The sequence below is a fragment of the Nelumbo nucifera genome, chromosome 4, assembly GCF_055504915.1.
Source record: "Nelumbo nucifera cultivar China Antique chromosome 4, China Antique-T2T, whole genome shotgun sequence".
Lineage (NCBI taxonomy): Eukaryota > Viridiplantae > Streptophyta > Magnoliopsida > Proteales > Nelumbonaceae > Nelumbo > Nelumbo nucifera.
Genome location: NC_142652.1, coordinates 37,224,216 through 37,248,207, shown reverse-complemented (window position 1 = coordinate 37,248,207; position 23,992 = coordinate 37,224,216). Strand labels below are relative to the sequence as shown.

General features: G+C 37.6%; 2 protein-coding genes and 1 long non-coding RNA gene across 5 annotated transcripts; 2 read left to right on the top strand and 1 right to left on the bottom strand.

Annotated features, from left to right (window-relative positions):
* The first annotated feature begins 7,262 nt into the window (after positions 1–7,262).
* On the top strand, positions 7,263–8,636 carry LOC148792194 (uncharacterized). Of its 2 annotated transcripts, none has more exons than XR_016085953.1 (2): positions 7,263–7,545; positions 7,639–8,636. It is a non-coding gene; the product is annotated as an uncharacterized LOC148792194 (long non-coding RNA). The 2 variants fall into 2 exon arrangements; XR_016085954.1 differs by having other exon boundaries at positions 7,622–8,636.
* Positions 8,637–10,192: 1,556 nt separating this feature from the next.
* Positions 10,193–17,367, top strand: PYD1 (pyrimidine 1). Its single transcript, XM_010272934.3, has 7 exons — positions 10,193–10,829; positions 12,602–12,865; positions 12,978–13,148; positions 13,971–14,083; positions 14,196–14,382; positions 16,185–16,294; positions 16,834–17,367. The coding sequence occupies exons 1-7, from the start codon at positions 10,560–10,562 to the stop codon at positions 16,988–16,990; spliced, it is 1,272 nt and encodes a 423-aa protein (XP_010271236.1). The 5' UTR covers positions 10,193–10,559; the 3' UTR covers positions 16,991–17,367.
* Positions 16,966–23,642, bottom strand: KNATM (KNOX meinox protein). 2 transcript variants are annotated; one of them, XM_010272932.3, is made up of 4 exons: positions 23,412–23,617; positions 22,772–22,876; positions 21,874–22,018; positions 16,966–18,068 (listed from the first exon to the last, which is right to left on the bottom strand). In XM_010272932.3, the coding sequence occupies exons 1-4, from the start codon at positions 23,550–23,552 to the stop codon at positions 17,872–17,874; spliced, it is 588 nt and encodes a 195-aa protein (XP_010271234.1). In that variant the 5' UTR covers positions 23,553–23,617; the 3' UTR covers positions 16,966–17,871. The 2 variants fall into 2 exon arrangements, with proteins under 2 accessions (XP_010271234.1, XP_010271235.1); XM_010272933.3 differs by lacking the exon at positions 21,874–22,018 and having other exon boundaries at positions 23,412–23,642.
* Between the last annotated feature and the right edge of the window lie 350 nt (positions 23,643–23,992).

Sequence of the window (23,992 nt, the reverse complement as noted above, 5' to 3'; positions counted from 1 at the left end):
AGCATCTAGAGTGCTTTCTTGGTCTTCCCATCTAAGATGACACCGGAGTCTTGAACAGCCACCCTCCAGTCAGTAGGGAAGGGCCACCTCGTGCTGCTCCGAACTACAAAGTAGTCCCGCTTCTAGGCCGGGACTTTACTCGGGAGTCTATGCATAAGCTTGAACCCCGGGCGGGGAGACAGGTAGTAAGACCGTCTGTGCCCTGGGAGAGTGCCCGAAGCACTCTTCTTTATGAACAAAATGGTGCTAAGGATGTCCAAATCAATAGGAAGAGAACGGTTGAAGCAGAGAAAAATGGTCCCAACTATATTTCGTATGGAATTCGGGTGAATTTGGTCCAAGGTTATGTTAAAGTGCACCAGCACCTCAGAAATTAAGTGGTGGAGAGGAAGTCGGAGCCCGACTACTAATTGTTCCCTGAAGACCATGATCTCATCAGGACCATGCTCCCATGGGAAACTGCCGATAGGAAGACTGTAAGAGTACTCCCCAGGAAGATGGAACTTCTGTATGAGGTCCTGGAGTCTCTCCACAGTCATGGTGGAAGGGCCAAACTGATCTGGCACCTGACCTCGGTGGGAAGTGGATGCCAGATGACCCGAAGCCACCCATACATCGGATGGCTGAGTGGCAGAAGGGACACCCCGAGTCTAGGTACCCACCTCGGGCTCGTCGATGAGGTTGTGTACGCTAGACGACACAGTGGACTGAAGGGAAAGAAACAAACTAGAAGGGAAAAGGAAGCTTGGGAGGACTCACCAAAGAAACGCAACCGGACTGGGAGAACAGGACGAACTGGAAGACCCGAGCTAAGAGACCCCTGGCACGAGCTCAAACGCTAACGACGAAAGCTTTGTGGCGAAGAAAATGGCCAAGGGACCCCCTATTTATAGGCACAACTGCGGGTTCATCGAGGCGAAAATGATTTAGCGCGTTTTTGACGTCCGCGAAGTCCAAGTTACGTGAAGTCCGTGCATGATCTGGACGCAACTCGAGTCTTTTTTTCGATCGAACCGGGCGCTAGACCGGTCCAGCTGGACGGAGCACATGACAAAGCGGCATAAATACCGACGCCAAATCCACCCGGCGCGTCGTCATAACCTCCCCGCGCTGGGTCATCGCTGCCAGCGCAGGGAGTGGGGGGCAATTGATGGAGGGTGATTTGGCCCGACCTCGCAGCACGGGTACAGGTGGGCGTGACCTTGCTCAAATAGTGGCTCAGCGTGATAGTGCAACTGACATAACCACGACTCGGGGGGAGGGTCTCACCGAGTTGAGCTCGACAACTGGGCAAATAAACTACTCGCCAGAAGCCGTCTTGCTTGCATCTCCTCCCCGGGGTTAAGGCACTTCGGGGTGCCCCGAGGTTGGGGTACCCTGACCTTTCTCGGTACACGAGCTCCTCCCGATGGACTTCGGGCCACTCCCCGACAGGAGCTCACTGACCCACCTCTAGACACCTCGGGGTGAAAACACTTCGGGCCAGACAACTCGGCATAGCTTGCCACAGGAAGTTCGCCGCCTATGGGATAGCCCGACACAGGGTAACTCGCGAAAGGGTAGTTTGGCATACCGCCGAAAGATTTCCTACCCGACCACCGTACCCGACAAATATGGGGACAACAGCCATGTCCCTCGTCAGAAGGTGTCTTACACCTTTAGAAGGTGTCTTACACCTGACAGGCACGTACCCTACGACGACGGCCCCGCGCGTGCCACCTCAGCTCTGCCTGTAACGGTTGTGGCAGACTGACAGTGGCGGTTATACCTGCCCTATCAGAAGCCAGAGGGTCTGATGCGACGAGATTCTGTTATAAGGGGCTTATTCTCAAGGAACAAGATATCTTTGAATCACTTGCGCAATCTGCACTCTTAGCCTTCGTCTTCCCTTTGCTTCTCACACAGAATACTGACTTAATCATCGAAGTGTTTCCGCTGGGCAAGCCCCCCGGGAATTCTTCTTCTTCCCCCTCGTTTTAGATACCTCTCAGGAGCCATGTGAGTGCCAGGTAGGAGTGACCGGATCGCGTTACATCAGAAACTTAGAACTCTGTTTTGTTAATAGGTCAGGAAACACAGTAGCTTGTACTCTTGCTCAGAAAGGTCTAGTAGATTCTGATTTTTTTTGTAGATAATATCCCTTAGTGGATAAGAATCTTAGTGGAAAAAGACTTTGTGATGTAATTTTTTATTAAAATTTCGTTTTAGTACAAAAAAATTGATGGATTACTCTGAATCTGTTCCTCACTTAGTGCTCCTTAATCAACCTTACAACATGCCCTAGCTGCACATCGGGAACATCTCCCGTATCTTATCTGTTGTTATTTATTGAGAGATGTTCCCAATACACGATGGGATGTACCGTAAAGTCAATGTGACGTGTGCTTTGAGAGGAGCAATTCCTGATTATTTGGTGGTTATAGGAGATGCTTGTAACCTTTGTCACGTGAGAATTAGGCTTGCTGAATCCTTGAATTTACTTGCAATTTCCTTACCCAATCAGCATACTAATTGTGGATGACTCTCCTAGAGTATTATATACTCAATGTACTTATTCTTGACACCAGATCTGATCCACTTTTGTGCTGAATAAGCCATTGCAAAAGCAATACCTTTATTACAAGTGTTTCATTATACATGTATAACAGATCCACATGTGCAATAGAGACACTCAAGTTCTTGACACTTAGCACACACAGCTGATTGCTTATACAGTGATTTTATAGCAAAAAAGTGTAGTAGAACCAAACTACTAAATATCTTTGTATTGCTCATTTATTCTGTGTGGCAAAAGGTTGTATGTTGAAGCTTGAAAGTTGGCCCCAAAACAAGGAATAAAGGGCCCGTCTGGGAGGCAATAAGCTGTTTATTGAATTGTATTGACCGAATTGCTTTCAAAAAGCTATCAGAAATGACTTCATTAGAAAGTCAATTTTTCAACTCATGTAAGTGTATTTTTAGCTTTCTAAATTTTTCACTAAACACAGCTTCACGACTTTGCATCCGGGGCCTAACTTTAAATGTTAAGAAGCCACTGCCTAAAAACCCTAGAAATTATATATATATAATATAGGTTCAGCGAGCCATAATCAAGATTACAAGCAACTCGATTGGCTTAGCCGTGGATTATATGGTGTTATTAGGGCTTAAAAAATCAATTATCTTGATGTAAATCATGAGTGATCTATTTATTTTATTATGATATTGTCATGCTACCATTTTCCTAACAATTTTACTTCCATATAATGGTCGTTTTTGTAATTGGTGGTAACAAGATATACCTTCAACTTAGCTCATAGGATATTTGATTTTGGTCTCTCTATTTTATGTGGATGAACAAGTTGAATTGTAGAGAGGAGGTCCATTCACTTTGTTTGGATAGGGGTAGAATTGGAATTAAAAATTAGGCTGTAATGAGTTTGGATTGGTGTGTGGAGCTATTTCGGACTCTCCTTTGTCTAATGAATAAATCAGGCTAGGAAATTGAAATAATTTTTCATAAAAATGACAAAAATCCATAAAATTTAAGGTCCAGTTTGTTTGCTTGCAGCAAAAAAAAAGAAAAGAAAAGAAAAGAAAAAGGTCGAATTTGTTTGTAAATTTCATTTGCACTAGTGTAGATGCATAGGAATGCAAAATAGGTTGAGTGTAAATTCTGATTTATTTTTACTTCAAATTTGACATTGTCTCATTTGTTTGTGAGAAGCAAAATAATATATAAAATGATGTAAACCCATCCTTGGGAGTGTTGGTTCCCATTTTATATGAGAGAATTAAAGTGGGTGGAAGGTGGTGCAAATTTTGCATCCATTTATTCAAAATTTACAATTCTGAGGCTCCGGTGAATACAGTGAGACAAAAAGTCAAAAAAAAAAAATCAGGAAAAAGTATAAATCATAATTACAATTACTTCCAAGTAAGGAAAATCTATGCTACCATAAAGACATGATACAGGACATTGACCAATCAAAACCCTTGTAAATTTGATAAATGATGACCTAATCACTTTTATGATATCGTTTGATTGATCATAAATTTTTCAAAAAAAATCTGAACAATATTCAAACTTTCGGGTTGTGTTAAGTTAGCCTCCGAACTTTAAAACATGCCTTTACAATACTTTGAAATTTTAAATTCTGTTTAATAGGTACCTACTGTTAGTTGACTGTCAGTCAAGACTATTATGAGACATCAAGTACACATTAAATAATTCTAAAATAGTAAAATTACCCTATATGATATTTTTTGACCATTTTACCTATTTCATTTGAGTGTTAGACCTGTTCATGGGTCGGGTCGGGCTTTCACTCTGGATTAATAGATTTTTCTAAGGCCCGAGCCCGAGCCCGGCCCGACCATTGGACTTACAATTTGGGTCCGAGCCCGGCCCTCATAAAAAGCTCAAAGCCCAGGCCCGGGCCCGAGCCCAAAATTTAGCCCATATTGTTAGCGGATGAATAGAGAGAGAGAGATTATAAAGAAAAGAATAAAAAATGTATATATTAAATTATAAATATATATTTTAATAAATATTATATTCTTTATATATTTTATATAATATATAAAATACATATTATATATTTTATAAAATATATAATGCTGAGTCGGGTCGGGCCGGGCTTTACGACAAATCCTAAGCCCGGACCAAAACACAATCGGGCTTACTGTGTTAGGCTCGAGGTTAGGCCCGCGGGCCTAATTACATGACCAAGCCTGACCGGGGTGCGATCTGGGCCGGGCCGGGCCATCGGGCTACCTGGCCCATGAACAGGTCTATTGAGTGTTAAAAGAAGGAAAGGGGAAGAAGGGTTATGAAACCGGACATATGATCATCCAATTACAGTTGATCGTTGAATGGGGGAGGTTGAACAAGAGAGCGAGAGTTTCAATAGTTGATTGGTGTTTGGTTTCATAACCCTTCTTTCCCCTTCCTTCTTCTAACATTAAGATGAAATGGGTAAAATGGTCAAAAAATACCATAGAGGATAATTTTTCCATTTTAAAATTATTTAATACGTACTTGATATTACACATTATTGATTAATGGTCAATTAACGATAAAGACCTATTAGACACAATTTAAAAATTCAGAATATTGTAAAGACACGTTTTAAAGTTTGGGGACTGATTTGACAAAACCGCCAAAGTTGAAGTTACTGTTTAAAAAATTTTTCATATCATAATCTTTCTTTTTTTTTAAGAAATACCTTTTTTTTATATCACAGTATTACAAGCAAACATATGCAAAATTTAACTAGGCGCAACATTTTTATTTGGTTCAAATAAACAATAATGAAAGCCCAGAGGGCCACACAGTCATGTGGGGACTGCCATCACCGTCCATGAGGAATAATCTCGAGGGGCCAGATGCATAACTCAAAAACAGAAGGATGGGTACCAAATCAAGTCAACCTGAAGACCTCTAATAAGGCTTTCTATATCAGGTCGGCAATTGTTTATATTGGAGACATCCATCTGGCTTCCGATCCCAAGCATCTTGTCACAGACTCACAGCTCACTCTAAGAAGATATTAATAAATGAAGGCCTTTGTTTCCCTAACTGCAGACACCATATGAGGAGCCTGATGAAAACGCCATTTTTACAAATATTTAGTTATTATTAAAATAAAAATGAATAAATCATGTCAATTGTAATTATTCTTTAGTCGTGGCTTTCAGGGCCTGTATATTGTCCACGTCTGTTTACTGCGCGTGGCACTAGGGTTGTCATTCGTTGTTTAATTGTCCACTAATTGGTTCTTATTGGTTGGTTATTGGGCTCTTTCTAATTTATAGGAGTCGACAATTTTGAAATTAATGACCCGATTGGCTCAACCAGTTGAACCAATTGAGTCGGTCTAACGTTCGGGCTTAGGTGCAGTTGCACAAGAATGGTCATCTTGAATTACCTGGTTGTTTGGGATCAAATAATCAATCCAAACCAAAGTAGTTTGTTTCTTCTACGACACTAAGAGCTAGGGCTATGTTTGGTTTGAAGGAAAAAAGAAAAAAAGGAAAAAGTATGAAAACTTATACAAGGTTCCTAAAGGTTTTCCTACCTTCATTTCTCTAATTTTTTCCTTCAAATACATCATAAGTGAAACAATCACCATTATTGTGACTTGTGAAAATAGAATCAACCAAAGCCTTCTGAATTAATGGTCAAAGGATTACATTATGTAAGGGGGGTGTTTGGAAATTTTATTCATTCAATTCCAAGGTAGCGTTTGGGTGGAGGTGCCTTGAACAACTTGAAAAAGTCAAGGTGGCTGGGTTGAAGGGTGGATTAGGCCATATGAAGTGGGTTGAAAAATATTAACCCCACTTGATTTCAATGACCATCCGTACTTAGTACGCAGCCACTATTCTGATGTACTTTGTTTGGCACCAATAATCTATATGATAAATTTAAGTTAGTTAAACTATTTATTTGATTAAAGCGATTAAATTAGTTTTTATTCGTTAATATTTAGTTTAATATTTTTTCTGATACATGTATTTTAATAAAATTCTATTGGAAAGTTATTATTATTATTATTATATGTATTTTGTCTGACATCAATAATTAGGGGTTTTACTTCATAGCCAAGGAGAGATTGAGGAGGATGCACAAAATGGAGGAATGCATTTCGAATTTATACAACAGAAATAAAAAAATCAATAAAACAATTATAAGCAAGGTTCAAAATATTACAAATATATTGATGCATATGGTATGTTAGGTTTCATTCTTTTGAAACCATCAATACTCAAAATAGAAATGTTTTGAATGTTCAGTTATTCCTAAAATATGGTAATGGTTGTATGATGTATCAAACCTATTTTCAAACAATCAAACAAAAAACCTAAAGAAGGATGCACATCAAGGCTTTAAAATGTGAGATAAAAATTTCTTAAATGGTGCGTCCTTGATACTTTGAATATCCAATGGATATTTAACTGAATTTGAACCACCTACTTTGTAATTGAATTCGAATTCAAATATAAACTGATTTGATTCGAATTCGTTCTGTTTATATGCCTACTTGGAAGAAAGTTGCCTGACACTTAGATGGGAAATTTTGCCCCATTTAATAATTGTTTTTTATGGTTAAAAATGGTCATTTTCTTATTTAATTGGGAAATAAAAGAACATGAGTAAGTGTATTTACTTGGATAAATATTTCCCAGTAAACACTTACCCGAGTATATAGGAGTAAATTGGGCTGTGCCACCCATGGCCTAATACGATAGCACACAGGCTGTGCCAGACACAATATAATTGTGCAAGTCGTGCTGGGCCAGGGCTTTCAGGTCCATGAGACGATATACCGTGAACCGGGCCAAAGCTATTTAATATATTAAAGTGCGGCACCCCACCCTTCACTGAATGCCCTCTTCATGATAGTATGGTTAGTACTTAGTACCAAGAGGCCTTGAACCAATCACAAAGGGGTTGGGCATCTTCAGACCATTAACAATCACACTCAATCCAACTCCGGCTGTGTATATGATGCCATGTTTTGTCGTGCCGGCCTAGCACACCCTGTTTTACAGCTCTACCTGGTAAGTGCATTTAGAAATATTACTTCCATTTTTAGAAAAGCGAACGTGGCCTAAATATTAACTTGATAAATTACAGTTATTTTTTCATTGTAGGAAACATCAGGGTTCGGAAAGCAACATAAACAACACAAATATTACTACAAAAAACCATCTTCTTGCTTGGACAACAGTCCTCGTTGGCCGCCGGTAAGGAGTTTCACCCCCCCTTTTCTTTCTCTCTCTGTTTCGAGGGAGGCTCTCTCTCGAGATTTCTTGAGGTTCTTTCCCTTTCCATTCTGTTTAGTTTCTCTTTTCGCTCTGTTTCGTTGGTTTCCTGTTTAGTTTCTTTTTTCAATCTGTTCTTTGTTCTCTGTTTAGTTTCTCTTTCAGATCTCTCGAAATCTCTCTTTTTCGTTTGTTCTCTTTTTGATCTATTTCGTTTGTTCAAGAGAGGCTCTCTCTTTGTTCTCTGTTCGATCTATTCTCTATTCAATCTATTCGATATGTTCTCTGTTCTCTGTTCGTTTGTTCTCCCCCTGTTCCCTTCTATTCTCCCTTGTTTCCCACCTATTAGTTTCTTCTCATCTTTTTTTTTTTTTTTCGATCTATCTACGGGCATTTTGATTGGGAGTTTCTTCTGTAGAATCCTTTCTGCATTACCCACTAGTGGAAGTTGCCACTTGCATTTGTCGTCTCTAGCGTTTTTGGAAGACAGTTACAGTTCTCTGGTGTCCGAGACGGCAATTATAGTTCTTCGGCAATTCGGATGGCAATTACAGTTTTCCGGCGTTGTAGATGGACGTTTCAGTTTTCCGGCATTTTCTTGGATGGCAGGTCACATTGGACAGTTATCCGGTGTGTTGGATGGTAGTTACAAATGTTGCATCTTTTGTGGATTGGTTCAAAGTGGGTGGAAGTTCTAGATCATGGCTTTTGGCTTTGGAATCCTCCCTTGTCAGTTTTGCTACCAGTTATGGTAGTTTGGAGATGTAGTTATTCACTTATGTTGGTGATTTAAGTCACCTTGCTATGATATTGGCTTTTCCTACATCCATCTCTTTATTTTGTTCTTCTTGATATTTGTATTTAAACTTTAATTGGCCTTGTTGACATTTCTTTGTATCAATCTCTTAAATTAACTTTGTTTTTTAATTTTCTCTTCCTCTAGGCCAGCTCTGAACCCAATATCTTAAAACTCAAATAGTTGGTCTGGCCGACCTGGTTGAACCATTTGGTCCTACCTCCAATAGTCCAAAAATTGACTCGTCTACTCCACGTCAGTTACTAGGGTTGTTCACGGGTTGGGTTGGGTCGGTTTATTGGGGTTTTCCCAACTGACCTGACCTGGTCAGGTTACCTGAGATGGAAACCGAAACTAACTAGGGCTGTTCATGAGAAGGCCCAACCTGACCAAACCGACCAACCCGGACCGACCCAATCTGAGTTGGCTGGACTTTCATAAGCATCGGTCGATTTCGGGTTGTACAAATTCATAAACCGATGGTTCGGGTCAGTTTCGGTTTTCTTGTATGAAAACCGAAACCGACCCGAACCAAACCGACTTAGTTCCTACTTAACTAAGTTGCCTCTATCATAATTCCTAATTACAACCTAACCTAGTCTTCTAGTTCCTATTTAACTAAATTGTCTCTATCCTAGTTTCTATAGTCTTTTACACCAAATAGGCAATTACAATTAGAATTAGGTGTCATTTTTTACTTAGATTAGAACTTAGAAAGTTTCTTGAAATATACAAACCTCAGCATTCTTTCTATAAAATAGTTTGACTTTCTATTTTCTTGATAACTTTTGTCTTCTATTTTAATTCTAACTTTTTAAATATATTTCTAGAAAATATCTTAAAAACTTCAGTTTTCAGTTTTCAGTTTTCAGTTTTCAGAATAGATATTTCCTTCTAGGCTTCTATGTTCTTTTTGTACAGGAGCAAAACCGAAACCGACCCAACCCGACTAGGTTGGTTTTGCTTAACACTGGGTCGGTTTCGGTTTCCATCTCAGGTAACCCGACCAGGTCGAGTCGATTGGGAAAACCCCAGTAAACCGACCCAACCCGACCCGTGAACAGCCCTAAAACCGACCCAGTGTTAAGCAAAACCGACCTGGTCGATTTGAGTCGGGTTGGGTCGGTTTCGGTTTTGCTCCTGTACAAAAAGGACATAGAAGCCTAGAAGGAAATATCTATTCTGAAAACTGAAAAATGAAAATTGAAGTTTTTAAGATATTTTTAGAATTAGAATAGAAGACAAAAGTTATCAAGAAAATAGAAAGTCAATCTGTTTTATAGAAAGAAGGCTGAGGTTTGTATATTTCAAGAAACTTTCTAAGTTCTAATCTAAGTAAAATAGGACACCTAATTCTAATTGTAATTGCCTAATTGGTTGCCTATTTGGTGTAAAAGATTATAGAAACTAGGATAGAGATAACTTAGTTAAATAGGAACTAGAAGACTACGTTAGGTTGTAATTAGGAATTAGGATAGATGCAACTTAGTTAAGTAGGAACTAAATTCGAACCATCGGTTTATGAATTTGTACAACTCAAAATTGACTGAAAACCCGACCAACTCGAATTGGGTCGGTCCGGATTGATCGGTTTAGTCGGATTGGGCCTTCTTATGAACAGCCCTATCGGTTACAGAGAGTCATATTCAACTATTCAACTATGCGTCGTCGAAAAAGATTACGAAGTCAGCATGGACTCTTTTAAGTCTTATCCAGAAGGATAAACAACTCATCCAAACACGACCTTATTTAAATAATCACGGACTAATAAAACAAGATCAAGAATTTCGAAATTTCAATTTCAATTAATGACCAAAGCAAGAAAAAAGCTGTGTAGGATTGTTATACAAAGAGCTGAAAACCAGATTCCCCTGTCTCGCCTCCTCCGCCGTTTCTCGCAAAAGCAAAGAATATTTAACTGAGATTCAAAAGTAAAATTCAGTTCTGATTTTGTATATTCATCGTCTTTCATCTTCCAGAGAGTCCAGTTGTTTGCAGAGATTTTTGTTAAGTCATGGCGTCTCTGAGCTCTAGTCATATCAGTGGCAGAAGCTCGGTTGCTGAGTTCCCGAAGCTTCGGCGATTGGGTTTTCGTGGGAGGAGTAGCCGGGTTGGGTTCAGGGTGTTTGCTTCGGATACGCAGCCGGAGCCGGATCTGAGTGTGACTGTTAATGGTCTGAAGATGCCCAATCCTTTTGTGATTGGTTCAGGGCCTCCTGGTACTAACTATACTGTCATGAAGAGGGCGTTCGATGAAGGGTGGGGTGCCGTGATTGCTAAAACGGTAAGAAATTTTGGATTTTGTTTCGTTCACTTTGAGAGATGATCTGTTTGTGCGTTATTGATTATGAACAGAAAGTCGTGTATGTATAATTGAAATGAGATCCCAATTGTTGTTCAACTCAGTATATTTCTTTCACTCTAGATCTGATCTTCTTTTTTTTTTGTTAATTTTGGACTTATTGTTGAGAAGAAAACGTAGCTAATAAGTATTTGATCTTAGTTTCTCTTCCTGTTTTTCTTTCAAATTGATTTTGATTAATTCCACATTTCCACTATGTGCTTAATTAAACCAGGTAATCTCAAAATTTTATTTTTTGTGTAATTGTCTTATGGTCCAACGTAAAATCTAGAAAAACTCATAAGATCTATCACAGTTATCGATGATTTATATTCAAAAATGGTTGAATCCATACTTAGTCACATGGCATTATCTTAATTTCTTGTTTCTGATTCATGGAAAAAGGATAAATGTAAGAGCAATAGTTGGGATAAATCATGCTGAAGATAAACATGATGATGAGTGTTGAAATAGGAATTGGTACATCCAAGAGTTCAAGACTAAAAGGCATCCATCGGATCCCAGTGTGGGCCAATGCATGTGGGTAGAACTATGGATCTATGTGGTGGCTCCCATGATCGGATCAGTAAAGGGTGGGACTTTTAGCATATTTGGTTTTTATAATGCGGTACTTTTATCATTTCTCTTCTATGAATTGGATATAGTTCCTTAGCTGCATGTTTATCAATCCTTTACATTTCTTTTCCTTTTTTATGTGTCTTTTCTTCATTTTCCACTTAATTGCCTAGATATATCAAATCAAATGCTGCATCCACTGCAAGTGTGATAACATGTGAGTTTTTCTCTCTCTTTTTTTTTTTTGTAATAAATTGGCAGCTAGAATTAAAAAGAGAAAATCCTGAAGACTCTCTTGCCCCCTCTCATATTTGTTTCATGTTTTTTCTTCTTCGAGTTTTTTTTTTTTGAAAATTCAGCCTCCAGGTCGAGGTACAAGATGCAGCTGAAGCCATTGTACTGAATGCTTCCTAAGTTATTTCTTCTTCCTTCTAGTCGATTTTTTTTTTTTTGTGTGTGCAAGCAGTATTACTGACTATGACAATGTTGGAATAACATGACAAGTTAAAGTATAGAAACATGTTCTTGTAAACAGCCACTAACAAGTATTGACGCACCACTTAACTTTAAAGCTTATAGTAAGTGTAAACTGAAGTAGCAGCATGTAATATATCTTTGCTTGTTGTATTGGTTTATAAGAATGCTCCACATTGATATGGATGTAACTAAACATGTCAAAGTAGTAAAGTGTGCTTGGTATTTCCATACACAGGGACATGTAGGAGGTCTAACAATGTCCATATTGTTGACAATCCTATTCTACATGAACATCTCCAATCCTATTCCACTTGATGATCCTAGGAATTTCTGGACCTTTTGTCATCCAAAAGGATACTGATCAGGAAATGGAATTAACTAGGAAAGTGGCTTGATTAGGCTCTGTATGATTAATTACCTGGCCTCTTTCAGCAATTCTCTAAGGATTCACTTTCTCCTTGAAGCCAAACCTCACAGGGTTTTAAGGACATTGTACTGGATAGATCCAAAGTCTTTATATTCTGTATTTTACCACCATGATGTTCTCAATTTATCCAATTGCTGAAGAAACATAGTTCTCCTTGGAATTAATAAAAAAAAAGTGTTGCTTCACTTATGCTCTGTTCAGGAGCTAATTATTTGAATAAAATGATCTTGGATAGGTATCACTGGATGCTGCTAAAGTTATAAATGTAACTCCACGATATGCTAGGCTTCGAGCAGGAGCAAATGGCTCAGTAAAAGGACAAATCATTGGGTGGGAGAATATTGAGCTCATCAGTGACCGACCTCTTGAGATTATGTTGAAAGAGTTCAAGCAACTAAAAGAAGAGTATCCTGATAGGATATTGATTGCTTCAATCATGGAGGAATATAATAAAGCTGCCTGGGAAGAACTTATTGAGCGAGTAGAGGAAACTGGAGTTGTAAGCTGTCATGATCTTTCTTTTTATTCTTCTATATAAATCTAAAATCCAATCAACTAACTTTGTATCGAAAGTTAACAGAAATTAATCATTTCCTTTTATTTTTGAGCAGGATGCCATTGAAATTAATTTCTCATGTCCTCATGGCATGCCAGAGCGTAAAATGGGTGCTGCAGTTGGGCAAGATTGTGTACTGTTGGAAGAGGTATGTGGATGGATAAATGCAAAGGCTACCATTCCTGTGTGGGCAAAGATGACTCCTAACATCACCGACATTACACAGGTTAGTTGGATATTCCTCTATCTCCTTGTGACTTGCTTTTATAATAGTGGTTTTGGGTTTGTCTTCGTCTTTAGTTATGAAATAACTAAAGTAAATGATTATTAGTTATGAAATAAGCATGTCAGAAATTTACAATGCAATTAATCATTTTCAATGTCTCTAATTCAAAACTGAACATGGAACTTTGGTTAAATTTAGTTCATTTATGGAAGATGAAGAGGAAACAATTCCTAATAATACTTGGGTTCAATTTCTTTTTTAGAATATTCCAATTTTAAATTAATATGTGAAGATGATAATACTTGGTTCAATCAAGACTTCAGGAAATGCTGTTGATGGAATATCAATGCTTAGAATCAAAGTTTTAACTGATTTATCCTGCAACCTGCATTGGTGAGTCAAGTGTTTCCATGAAGCTTATGTTCTACATGTCAAGCTTGGACAGAACTTGAAAACAACATCTAGGAAATTCATGATACTATACATGTCAGGAAGATTCTTGTGAAACTTCCACCAATAAAAAACTCATTTGCATTGATATTTTTTTTTATCAGACACATTTGCATTGATATTACTCCACCAACTCTATCCAATTCAAGATTTTAAAGGAGTTCTTTACATTAAATTTTCATTGTACAATTACAAGTACTGGAAATGAATAGTTCCATTCTTTCATTTCTTATGTTGCATTGCTTTCTATATAACCAACTATTTGCAGGAATTTTTTTCTTTTTTTTTTTAAAAAATTGTTTGTGCAGTTGATTCTGCTTAAGTTATTGTTAATAATATTATGTCAAACTTATTGTTGAATCATGATTGTAGCCAGCAAAGGTGGCACTGAAATCAGGCTGCGAAGGAGTATCTGCTATTAACACAATCATGAGTGTTATGGGGATCAACCTTGATACTTTACGTCCTGAACCTTGTGTTGAGGGGTTAGATGTTTTACCTTGATCAACATTAATAATCTTTTGCTTATCCAATCTTTATTTCCACAATTTTAAGTAATTTTTTTCCATTTTTTGTGTACTATTTTACTGAGTTCAGGTACTCCACTCCAGGGGGCTATTCTTCCAAGGCAGTCCATCCTATTGCACTTGGAAAAGTGATGAAAATTGCACAAATGATGAAAGCAGAGTTTAATGATAAAGAATACTCACTTTCTGGTATTGGGGGAGTTGAGACTGGTGGTGATGCTGCTGAGTTCATTCTGCTTGGGTCAAATACTGTTCAGGTTGGACCAAAATAAAAATATTTTCTTGCATTCTTATGAATTAAGTCACAGAGGAATTAATTGTATCATATTTTTTATCCTAGTTTTGTAGCTTCAGTGCATGTCTTTTGTTTGAAATGTATCTTGGCATCTTCTCATAATATTGCAGTCTTTTAACTTGTGATTTGGACTTTGAAATCCTCATAGACCAAGTTTTTTTCCACTAGCTGTTTCAATTTGGTTCAGGAGTGTCAATATCTGGTCCAATTCCTTTTTATGAGATGTTTCAGTAGTATAGCTATGAGAATAACCCAAAATATACCCTAATTTACAACTTTGTTTTTTTTTTTTTTTTTTCTGGTGGGAAAGCTTGCATGATCCAGCCAGAGCAATGCTGAAGACATTACACAAACTTGCACTGATTTTTAGATGCATTATCTAGTTATCTACATCTTACACAAACTTGCACTGATTTTTAGATGCGTTAGCTAGTTATCTACATCCAATTCTCAATTGGCACAACAAAAAAGTAAATTGCGCATTGACGAAAGTGATAGGTTTAGATTCTTGAATCAACACTTATATGGATAGTTCTTAAGTTTTAAAAGATGCAAAAATCCATATTCTAAGCATTTTAGTCAATTAGTTACTTTCATAATCATTTCAAATAGTGGATAATGGTAATACACGAACATGCTAGCTTATGCCAAAGTACGAGCACAGATGGTCTTTCTATGAAACAGGGTGATTCAATAGCCTATCAATCCAATCTGATCTGATAATCCATTATGAGACTGATATATAAGTCTGTTGGGTCAATTCTAACTAATTCACAGACTTGTATATCAGAGCTGTTGTCAGATCTAACTACTTCACATGCATTGCAAATAATAATATGCTTTACTTTTCATACTGATATTATGCCTAGATATAATAATACATTGCATTAGTATCATAAATATGCATAGTGCCCATATGCCTACATAAAAAAATGCTCAGCTTTGGATTGACATACACAATTCATTCTGCCCAAATGCTTAGCTTATCCACCATGTTGACACAATACAAGACTGGATACTGCATGACTGATGGTAGTACAATGGTTTTTTTCTTTCTTGTCAAGAAATAGGTCAGTTTCTTTTTTCTTTCAATTGCATTTGCAAGTTAGGCCCTTGTAATGGTCTGTTAGCCATTCTTTATTAATTTTCGAATTGCCATTTCTGGGGTGTTAAGGTTCTTAGTCCTAGTAGCATCAAGTGTGTTGTAACTCCCACCATTTCTTTGGATATGTTAGTTCGGCTCTTGGGCTACTTGGACATATTTGGGCATTGGTCACATACTTGGAGACTCTACTCTGTATAATCCCTTCTATAGGGCCTACTACCTAGATGGAGTTCTAAGCCATTTTCTTCCAATTTGCGTGAAGTTGTTACCTGTAAATACACTTAGACCAATATTTGTAAGCTTGTAGTCCATCCAAGAGGTTGAAGAGAACAGTCTAATATCTGTTCAAACGCATGGAGTCCGTTACCTTTTCAAAATAAAAGAACAGTCTAATATCTGGACCAATATGTACGGGAGCAATGTATATATCCTGGTTTCAGAGGGAAGGCATTCCTAGAAGTCTTTGATTCTGAAATCTATTTGCTATGCAGTTTGGATCCACCAACTACTTGAGTAGTGCTTTAGTGGATCGTAGGAAACCGAATATTTCCATCCTGTTTCAACTTTTCCAGTCACTTATTTAATTCCATTTTCTGTCTGTTTTCATTGTTCAAAGTGTTAATCGATTTATTATACTTTCTTCTTTTAATGCATGATAGGTTTGCACGGGTGTGATGATGCATGGATATGGCCTCGTGAAGAAACTTTGTGCTGAGTTGAAGGATTTCATGAGAAGGCATAATTTCTCTTCTATAGAAGATTTCAGAGGGTATGAATTCTCATAGTTTACTCAGTTGCCTTATCAACTTATGGTTATATGGAAAGATAGATACTTGCATCGTGTTAGGAGGAAAAGAAGGCACCCTTCTTGCTCCATGTTATTTGTTTCACAATTAGATTATAGAATACACATCTTGTTCTGATGGATGATTATGAACATATGTTATTTGTTAGGAGGAAAAGATAAATACTTGCATCGTGTTAGGAGGAAAAGAAGGCACCCTTCTTGCCTCCATGTTATTTGTTTCACAATTAGATTATAGAATACACATCTTGTTCTGATGGATGATTATGAACATATGATATGTAAGATAGCCTTTTACCTGGAATCCAAAAATAATTAGTGTTTGAAAGAACACAAAAAACCAAATGGCTTGGCCCATAAACCAAGGTGATTTAGATTGAGGATATCTTGATCGGTTCCTGGAGAAGGGGTTTACCCTTTCACATCGTCCCACCTCGCATAGTATTCTGCATGTAAGTATTGATAGATCACAGATTTCTTATATAGTAACTTTGTCTTTCCAGGGTTTCTCTTGAGTACTTCACTACCCACACAGATTTGGTGAGAAGACAGCAGGAAGCAATCCGGCAGAGGAAAGCAATCAAGAAAGGATTGCAGTCTGACAAAGATTGGACAGGGGATGGCTTTGTTAAAGAGAGTGAGAGCATGGTGTCTAACTAAAATATTTATTGCAGCAAGCCCTCTTCTTCATGTTTAAAATAAAAGATAATATTCTTAGCTCTCACCCTTTATCATGCCATGAGAAATCTCGTCTGTGAGGACAACTCTTTGAGGGTGAAAATATAGCTGAATGGAGGAGTCCTATGTGGAATTATCTTCTTAGTCTTAGCTGAATGAAGTGAAGAATTTCCCAATTTCCCAAAGATATAAATAAACATGTTTTAGTTGTATCTATTAACTGATAGATTGCTAGATGTTGCTATCTTATGGTTTCACGTTGGATTATTTAAAATATTTCCAAGATCAGAGACAGTTGCTGCTGGTTGTAGTTATACAATCGACATCTCTTATCCTAGAAATACTGAATCATTGTTGAATATCTGTTTACGGTTTACAAAAAAAATTATTTATAGAAATATGCCTTCATCAAAACCAAGATAACATACCAGACCTGGTATTCATTCCATGCCATTGGCTAAAGCATGTAGACTTATACAAGCTGTGAGGCCTGGTAATCCTTTGCACATGAAATGTAACTACTTTGTGCTCTCTTTCTCTCTTCTCTCTCTAACCAAATTATCTATTGGTCAGAGAGAGAGAGAGAGAGAAGAAAACTGTTGCACCACAAGAGAGAAGACTTTGTTTCTGATAAGTTCCATTATCCATCAAAACAGTGTTAGGCTAATTAAACGTTTTTTTTTTTTCAATCAACAATTACGGCTCCACAATTGGGATCTATGTTCATAAACCACTACTGAGAAATTACTGAAGCACTGGCATTCTTTTGTACACAGCAGTTCCCGCGTTCTAAAGCACCTGACCTTAAACAAAGACAGCAAGCTACCTAACACAAATCCATCCCAAGCTGCACAGAGGTCACCTTAAGCAAGGAAATTACCATTTGGCATGACAGCATCTTCCACCGCTGGAGAAGTTCCCCTGTGGGACCCACTATGCAATCCACCGTTGATGTGCATCTCCATGAAATCCTCCTCGACGATGCATGGTTCTTCCAGGTTGCAGATAAAATGGGCTCTTGGATTCTGGGTCTGGCAATGAACCCCACCGATTTCCTCTCCTGTTAAAAGTTGATACATACTGGCATTAGGAAGAGAGGATGGGAACCACAACTTTATACGCTTAGATTCCCTTGGAAGACCCCATTAAATACTAGGACCCCACCTGGGTTGACCATCATTTGGTGCTGCCACCACGATGTGCCATCAGGGGTGCAAGGCCCAATTTTTTAAAAAGTGTCACACTTAAAACGAACCCTCAACCCGCCAATGGAACACTCCTACACTAGGGCTAGAAGTGTTGGACCCATAATTTGCCTTGTGCAGTATTTGCCCCCTACAACCACCAGCTTTTGATTCCGATACTTTTGCAGAGTAAAATTTTGGGAACTTTCTGAATTGCAATTCTTCTAGTTTCGTATTTTTTTGGTAGCACAAAATAGTTGGTCTTGGTGGCTTGGTGCAAAGTATCGACATGTATTGGTCTGTATCGACCGATAAAAATTATTTTGAGAGCTCCTTGATATGCTTTTATAGAAGATGTATCGGGGTTCTGACCAGTTCAGGGGGTGGAGGAGTCTTAAATCGACCTCTAAACCAATTTTTTTTTTTAAAAAATTACAACAAAACATTACTGATATCACCCAATACGCCTCTATCGGCGTAACCGGTGTATCAATATTTAAAACCTTGGTTGCTTGCTTGATTGTGACTTGGGTGATCAAGGTTCAAATCTTGGAAACAGCCTCTCTGTATATAGAGGTAAGACTGTATACATCCGTCCCTCCTTAAACCTGGCATTGGCAGGAGCCTCTGGGCTGCCCTAGGTTGCACATTTGTATAGATATTTTTATCTTTGAAACATTCAAATGGTTAATAGAATTACATTTGAGCTTGTATTAAATGTATAATAAAGACAGTATATAAGCAAAGCCCTTGGAAGTAGGACTACAAATGAGAGAGCAAAACCCTTGGGTTCAGTCTTAGCTCAGGTCCATGACGAGATGAACCACTGACTTGGGATTAGGTTGCCTAGTATTCACTATGAAGTCAAACTCGGCTCAGTTGGATTTGCTTAATTAAAGATATTAGGCCCACCTAAGCCCAAAATTTGTGGACTTATAAAGCCCACAGTCAAATGCAATTAAAGTTATTAAACAAGCTAAATATAAGGAAAATCAGCAAAAGGATATAAAATTTATATGTATAAGTGGTAAGGCACTTACGTTGCACGTGATATTAATAGTGGACTGACAAGATAACATATACATTATATATGGTAAAAGAAGCCCACTTTTTCTACTTTCTGGGCGCTATGCTGTGAGTGACATGATTTATGCATTTTATATGGTAATAGATTAATACCCAATAAATTAAATTAATATAACATATACAACATTATAAATTTGAATAATTAACTTAAATTAATCCCCTGCTAACATTCTTAACCACAAAAGAGTATCACCACCTTGGGGAGACACGTTGAACCATGATTTTGATCAAACGAGCTTGGATTGAGCAGAGGCTCTGTTTACTTGATCTAAGCATAGGTTAGCCAATATAGTTCGGTTTATTTAGAAGGATACATATAATTTTACATTTTTGCTTCAATCAATGGATGTTTTATTTTATTTTATTTTTGTTAGAAGATCTTTTGTCTTAACCTGTTGTTACCTCCCTTTTCTTATTGTTATGGACGGAAAACATTGGCCTAATGCATTAGCTTTTCAAAATATCTATTTTACCCTTATTAAAATGATTAAATATACCTCAAAAATATCTCCAACTTAGATGGAAATGATTAAATATATCTCAAAAATATCTCCAACTTAAAATGATTAAATATACCTCAAAATATTACCAACTTAGATGGAAATTATTAAAATGATTAAATATACCTCAAAAAATTTCACTTTTAATTAAAATATCTCCAACTTATATTGAAAAGAATAAAGTAATATTTCTCTATAAAAACGTTAGGTCTAGTGAAGTTTAGAAGGGCAAATCTAGCATTTTGAATTATATAAAAGATACCCTAATAAATAGAATGGGAGGTAATTGTAGGGGTAATTTCATAAATTTAGACTGCATTTGGATGCGATGTAAATCAAGAACCGATGTAAAATTTACATCAATTCGGTTTTGTAGGCATTTGGAAAGAGGGTGTAATTATTATATACGTAAAACTCCACTATGGTTTAGTTCTGCGTGCATTTGGATGGAGTGGAGTTTTATATCGATAATTGATGTAAAACCTCATCAACTCTAAAGTTTTACATCGATAATTGATGTAAAAACTACATCGATCTTATCGATGTAAAACTTTACACTCTTCCACCCATCGCTATTTTCAAAAAGCAACGGTCACTTTCATGGTTCAGTGTAAAACGTCATTGGTGTATTTTTACACCGGTGACGTTTTACACTAATTCCAAACGCAGCCTTAAAGTCATCATTACCGAAACGAAGATGAAAGGGAGGTAATTATAGGTTTTTGGTAAACCATAGGGGAGATATATTTTACCCTGCATATATAGGGTATTTTGGTAAAGATATACTTAAGTATTCAAAGTTTTTGTTCTAATTTTTATCATAGTTAAAATATGACAAGTAGGGGTGGATTCAAGCTAAGCTATTTGAGCTCGGCTCGCCAAGGTAGTACAAGGCTCGAGTTTGAGCTCGGTTCGAACTAGAACCTTGAGCTTGAGCTCGGCTCGAGTCAAAAGCTCATAAGCTTAAGCTCGACTCGAATTTGACTTGAGAAAATTTTTTATAATAATAAAAAATTATATATAAAAATATTTTTATTTGATATTTAAAAAATTAAGAATTATAATAATTAGTTATTATTATATATAAAAATAAAAATGTATATATAATATTTTTATTTTCTATAATTTTATATTAGTACCTATTCGAGGCCACTCACGAGCCAAACTTTATTAGGCTCAAACTCAACTTAAAGCTCAATTGAAATCGAGCAAGCCGAGTCGAATATCTCTTGAATAACTTGCCTCACTACCTTGCTTTTTTCACTTTTTAATGCGTCACATCACAGGTTAATAACCCCATGGAAACATCAAAATAGTAGTAATGTGTCTAAAATATCAAAAACAAAAGAGTAGCGTTTTGAAAATCACCCGTTGCACAGAAATCCATGCATTCCTATTGTTCCTGACGTTCTTCACATAAACAAACATCAGCAAAAATGGTTTTTACCCGTTTAGGCTCAAGTGCTGATGTAACAAGTAATTTAAATGTAAGGACCAAGAAATAAATAGATACCAAACAGCCTCTCAAGAGAAATTGCCTTTTTTTTTTTATCTTTCCTTCTAACAAATTAGAGAAAAAAATCAAACTATTTTTTCATGGCTCATGCCTCACCTGGGACTCTATTGAACCTAGAAAATAGAAATGATCCCAGTTCAGTAATTAACCAGTAGTACTGTACGAGAAGATGGAAACAACAGGGGCATCTGGAATGGGTTACTGTTGCCTACCTTCTTCTCTTTGCACGTGTTCTGATCTAAGGGGTCCAAAGGGTGTAGCTTTCTTATGGACAAAAGAGTCTTTAGGTCAGTTTTACCAGTAATTTGTCAGAAAATTATATTTACTACTAATTATATACCACTACTAACTATACTGCAGGCATAGTATAGTGACTAGTGAGAAGCTAGAGCAGTACGGTTTACAGTGGTCATAAAGATATAACAGATTAGCATTGAGAAAATCTCCTGGAGTGATGTCAGTAGTATTATGGGTGTGAGCAGAGGATCATCACAACCGTCTGATCTAGATAAAGGGGAAAGACTTAAGCAGTGGTGGGGCCATCTGAAGAGAGCTGACGTGGGGTTTCATTTAACTCACCAGAAGAGATGGGTTCAGTGTGAGTTGAGTGGGTCCCCATGAGGTCCATGAGTTGAAAATACATGCCATTGATAAAAGCTGTTGTCTCTTGCAGAGGCTCTTCCATGGCTTCTTTCAGCTCACTCAGTGCCATGCAGTATGTTGCCTGAGCATCCATTGTTCAGATATCAGATATTATGACACCACATAATTAATGCAATGTATGTAACATCTATTACGTGTATAGATGCGTGCATGGTTTGGGCCTTTGGGGAACACACAGACTACCAAGAGGCACCAAGCTGGAACCATGGCTGGACCATGTGTTACACCCATCCAGATCTATTCAATGAGAATATGAGAGCCCAATCAGCCCATAGACCCTCTGATGGTATGATTTGAATTGGAACCTACCAGCTCACAGATCATATATATATCGGTGTAAGAGAAAGAGGTGATGATACTTCAACCATCTAAGCTCTAATCTAAGCCTAAAACTTGGTTGAGGTTGTCAAAAGGAAATGATCCCACCTCTCAAATGATAAGGTTTAAGACACAGTAAGGCTTCTCTCTGAAATTCCAAAAAAAAAAAATGAAGAAATAAGGACTGAACTTACCATGAAATGATTGTGTGTGTCTATGTTTTCTGTGTGTTTTGGCCATTGGGTTGGTTATATCATTTTGAAGATCAAAAAAGGAGAAGAAGCAAGTGAAGTTACCACAAGCTCTCTCTCTCTCTTTCTCTCTCTCTCTGCTTGTCATTGGGTTGGTTCTAATATTTTGAATAAAAAGAAGAAGAAACAAGGAGTGAACTTTCCATGAACTCTCTCTCTCTCTCTCTCTCTCTCTCTCTCTCTGGGTTGTTTGTAATATTTTTGAAAGGAAGAAAAAAATAAGAAATACCACGGATCGAACCTACCATGAAATGATCCAAGTCTGAACAATAGGACATACTACTATCAGACTTGATGATATCTGGATTGAATGCATTTCTACTAGCTTCTCCAATATCTCCCAAGCTCACCTGAAATAAACACATTAAGCACATTTATCTATATGTGAAGGGAGAAAAACAAAAATAGATATGAAGCAGAGATAAAAACAAGATAAACCCATTTCCATTTTTAGTTGAAAGACAGAGAGGGGGTGGATTGTTTCATTAAAGCAATAGAAAAAAAGGATTGAGAAGAAGAAAATTAATATTAAATGCATGTGGAGTAATCATCATCAATCACACTTGCATGTATGCTGTCTACATGGTTTCTGGGTAAGAAAGCATGAACCATAAAGCCCCAGACTGACCCACGTTAACATCAGAAGAAAGAGCAGGTCAGACACTTCTGGGTCATGCCTTCCCCATCTAAAGTTAATGAAGGATCCAAGCAACAAACTGCTCCTCAACATCAATCTTGTCTCTTGAATGGGAACAAGGGTTTTCTATACAGACTTCTAGTCTGAATGGATCCATCATCCATAAAAGCCTTTCATTAGAATTTATTTCTGAAAACAGTAACAAATGTGTATGTGTGTGTTTCTGTGAGAGAGAGAGGAAAAGTTACCTTCAAACAGTCCAAATGAGTCTCAATCAAAAGCCCATATAAAGGATGGCAAGAGATTCTCCTCTTGAGAACTTCCTCATCTTCTCCATCTTCTTCTGCTAAAAAACTAACATTAACATTCTTATTACTGTTAGCCTCCATGTCTCCCTCTCCCCACACACAGACACAGAGACTACACTATACCATTTCCAGTAGTCTTGTCTTGGGCTTTTATTACCATTTGTGTGTATGTCTCCTCCGCCCAGTGTGTACTGTCGGCCTGTGTAAAATAAGTGAGCCTGCACAGTGAGGTACCGTACGGTGGCAGCAGAGCTTCCATCTTTGGAAGAATCCGTTGACCAATGCATGATGAAACGGTAGCAATCAGAGGACTCGAGAAGAGGGAGAGGCCTTTTTGCTTCACTCTCTTTTGTTTCTTTTTACATCCCGAAAGGAACTCTTCATGGGGTATCTCGAATAAAGGAGCTCTTACAGTACATTACTTCAATTATGTCGTTTTACCACCCATCCAACTTCCGTCTTTTACTAAAGAAACAAAGCTGCTACTGTGCTACTGTTCAAAGAAAAAAATTTCTCTTCAT

Excerpts from the sequence above, each read along its gene's own strand:
- PYD1 (XM_010272934.3), top strand. The coding sequence starts at position 10,560 with ATGGCGTCTCTGAGCTCTAGTCATATCAGTGGCAGAAGCTCGGTTGCT. Across the intron at positions 12,866-12,977 it reads GAGTAGAGGAAACTGGAGTT|GATGCCATTGAAATTAATTT; the intron begins GTAAGCTGTCAT and ends ATTTTTGAGCAG. Across the intron at positions 14,383-16,184 it reads TTGGGTCAAATACTGTTCAG|GTTTGCACGGGTGTGATGAT; the intron begins GTTGGACCAAAA and ends AATGCATGATAG.
- KNATM (XM_010272932.3), bottom strand. The coding sequence starts at position 23,552 with ATGGAGGCTAACAGTAATAAGAATGTTAATGTTAGTTTTTTAGCAGAA. Across the intron at positions 22,877-23,411 it reads CTCATTTGGACTGTTTGAAG|GTGAGCTTGGGAGATATTGG; the intron begins GTAACTTTTCCT and ends TGTTTATTTCAG. Across the intron at positions 22,019-22,771 it reads CAGACTTGGATCATTTCATG|GCAACATACTGCATGGCACT; the intron begins GTAGGTTCGATC and ends ATGGATGCTCAG.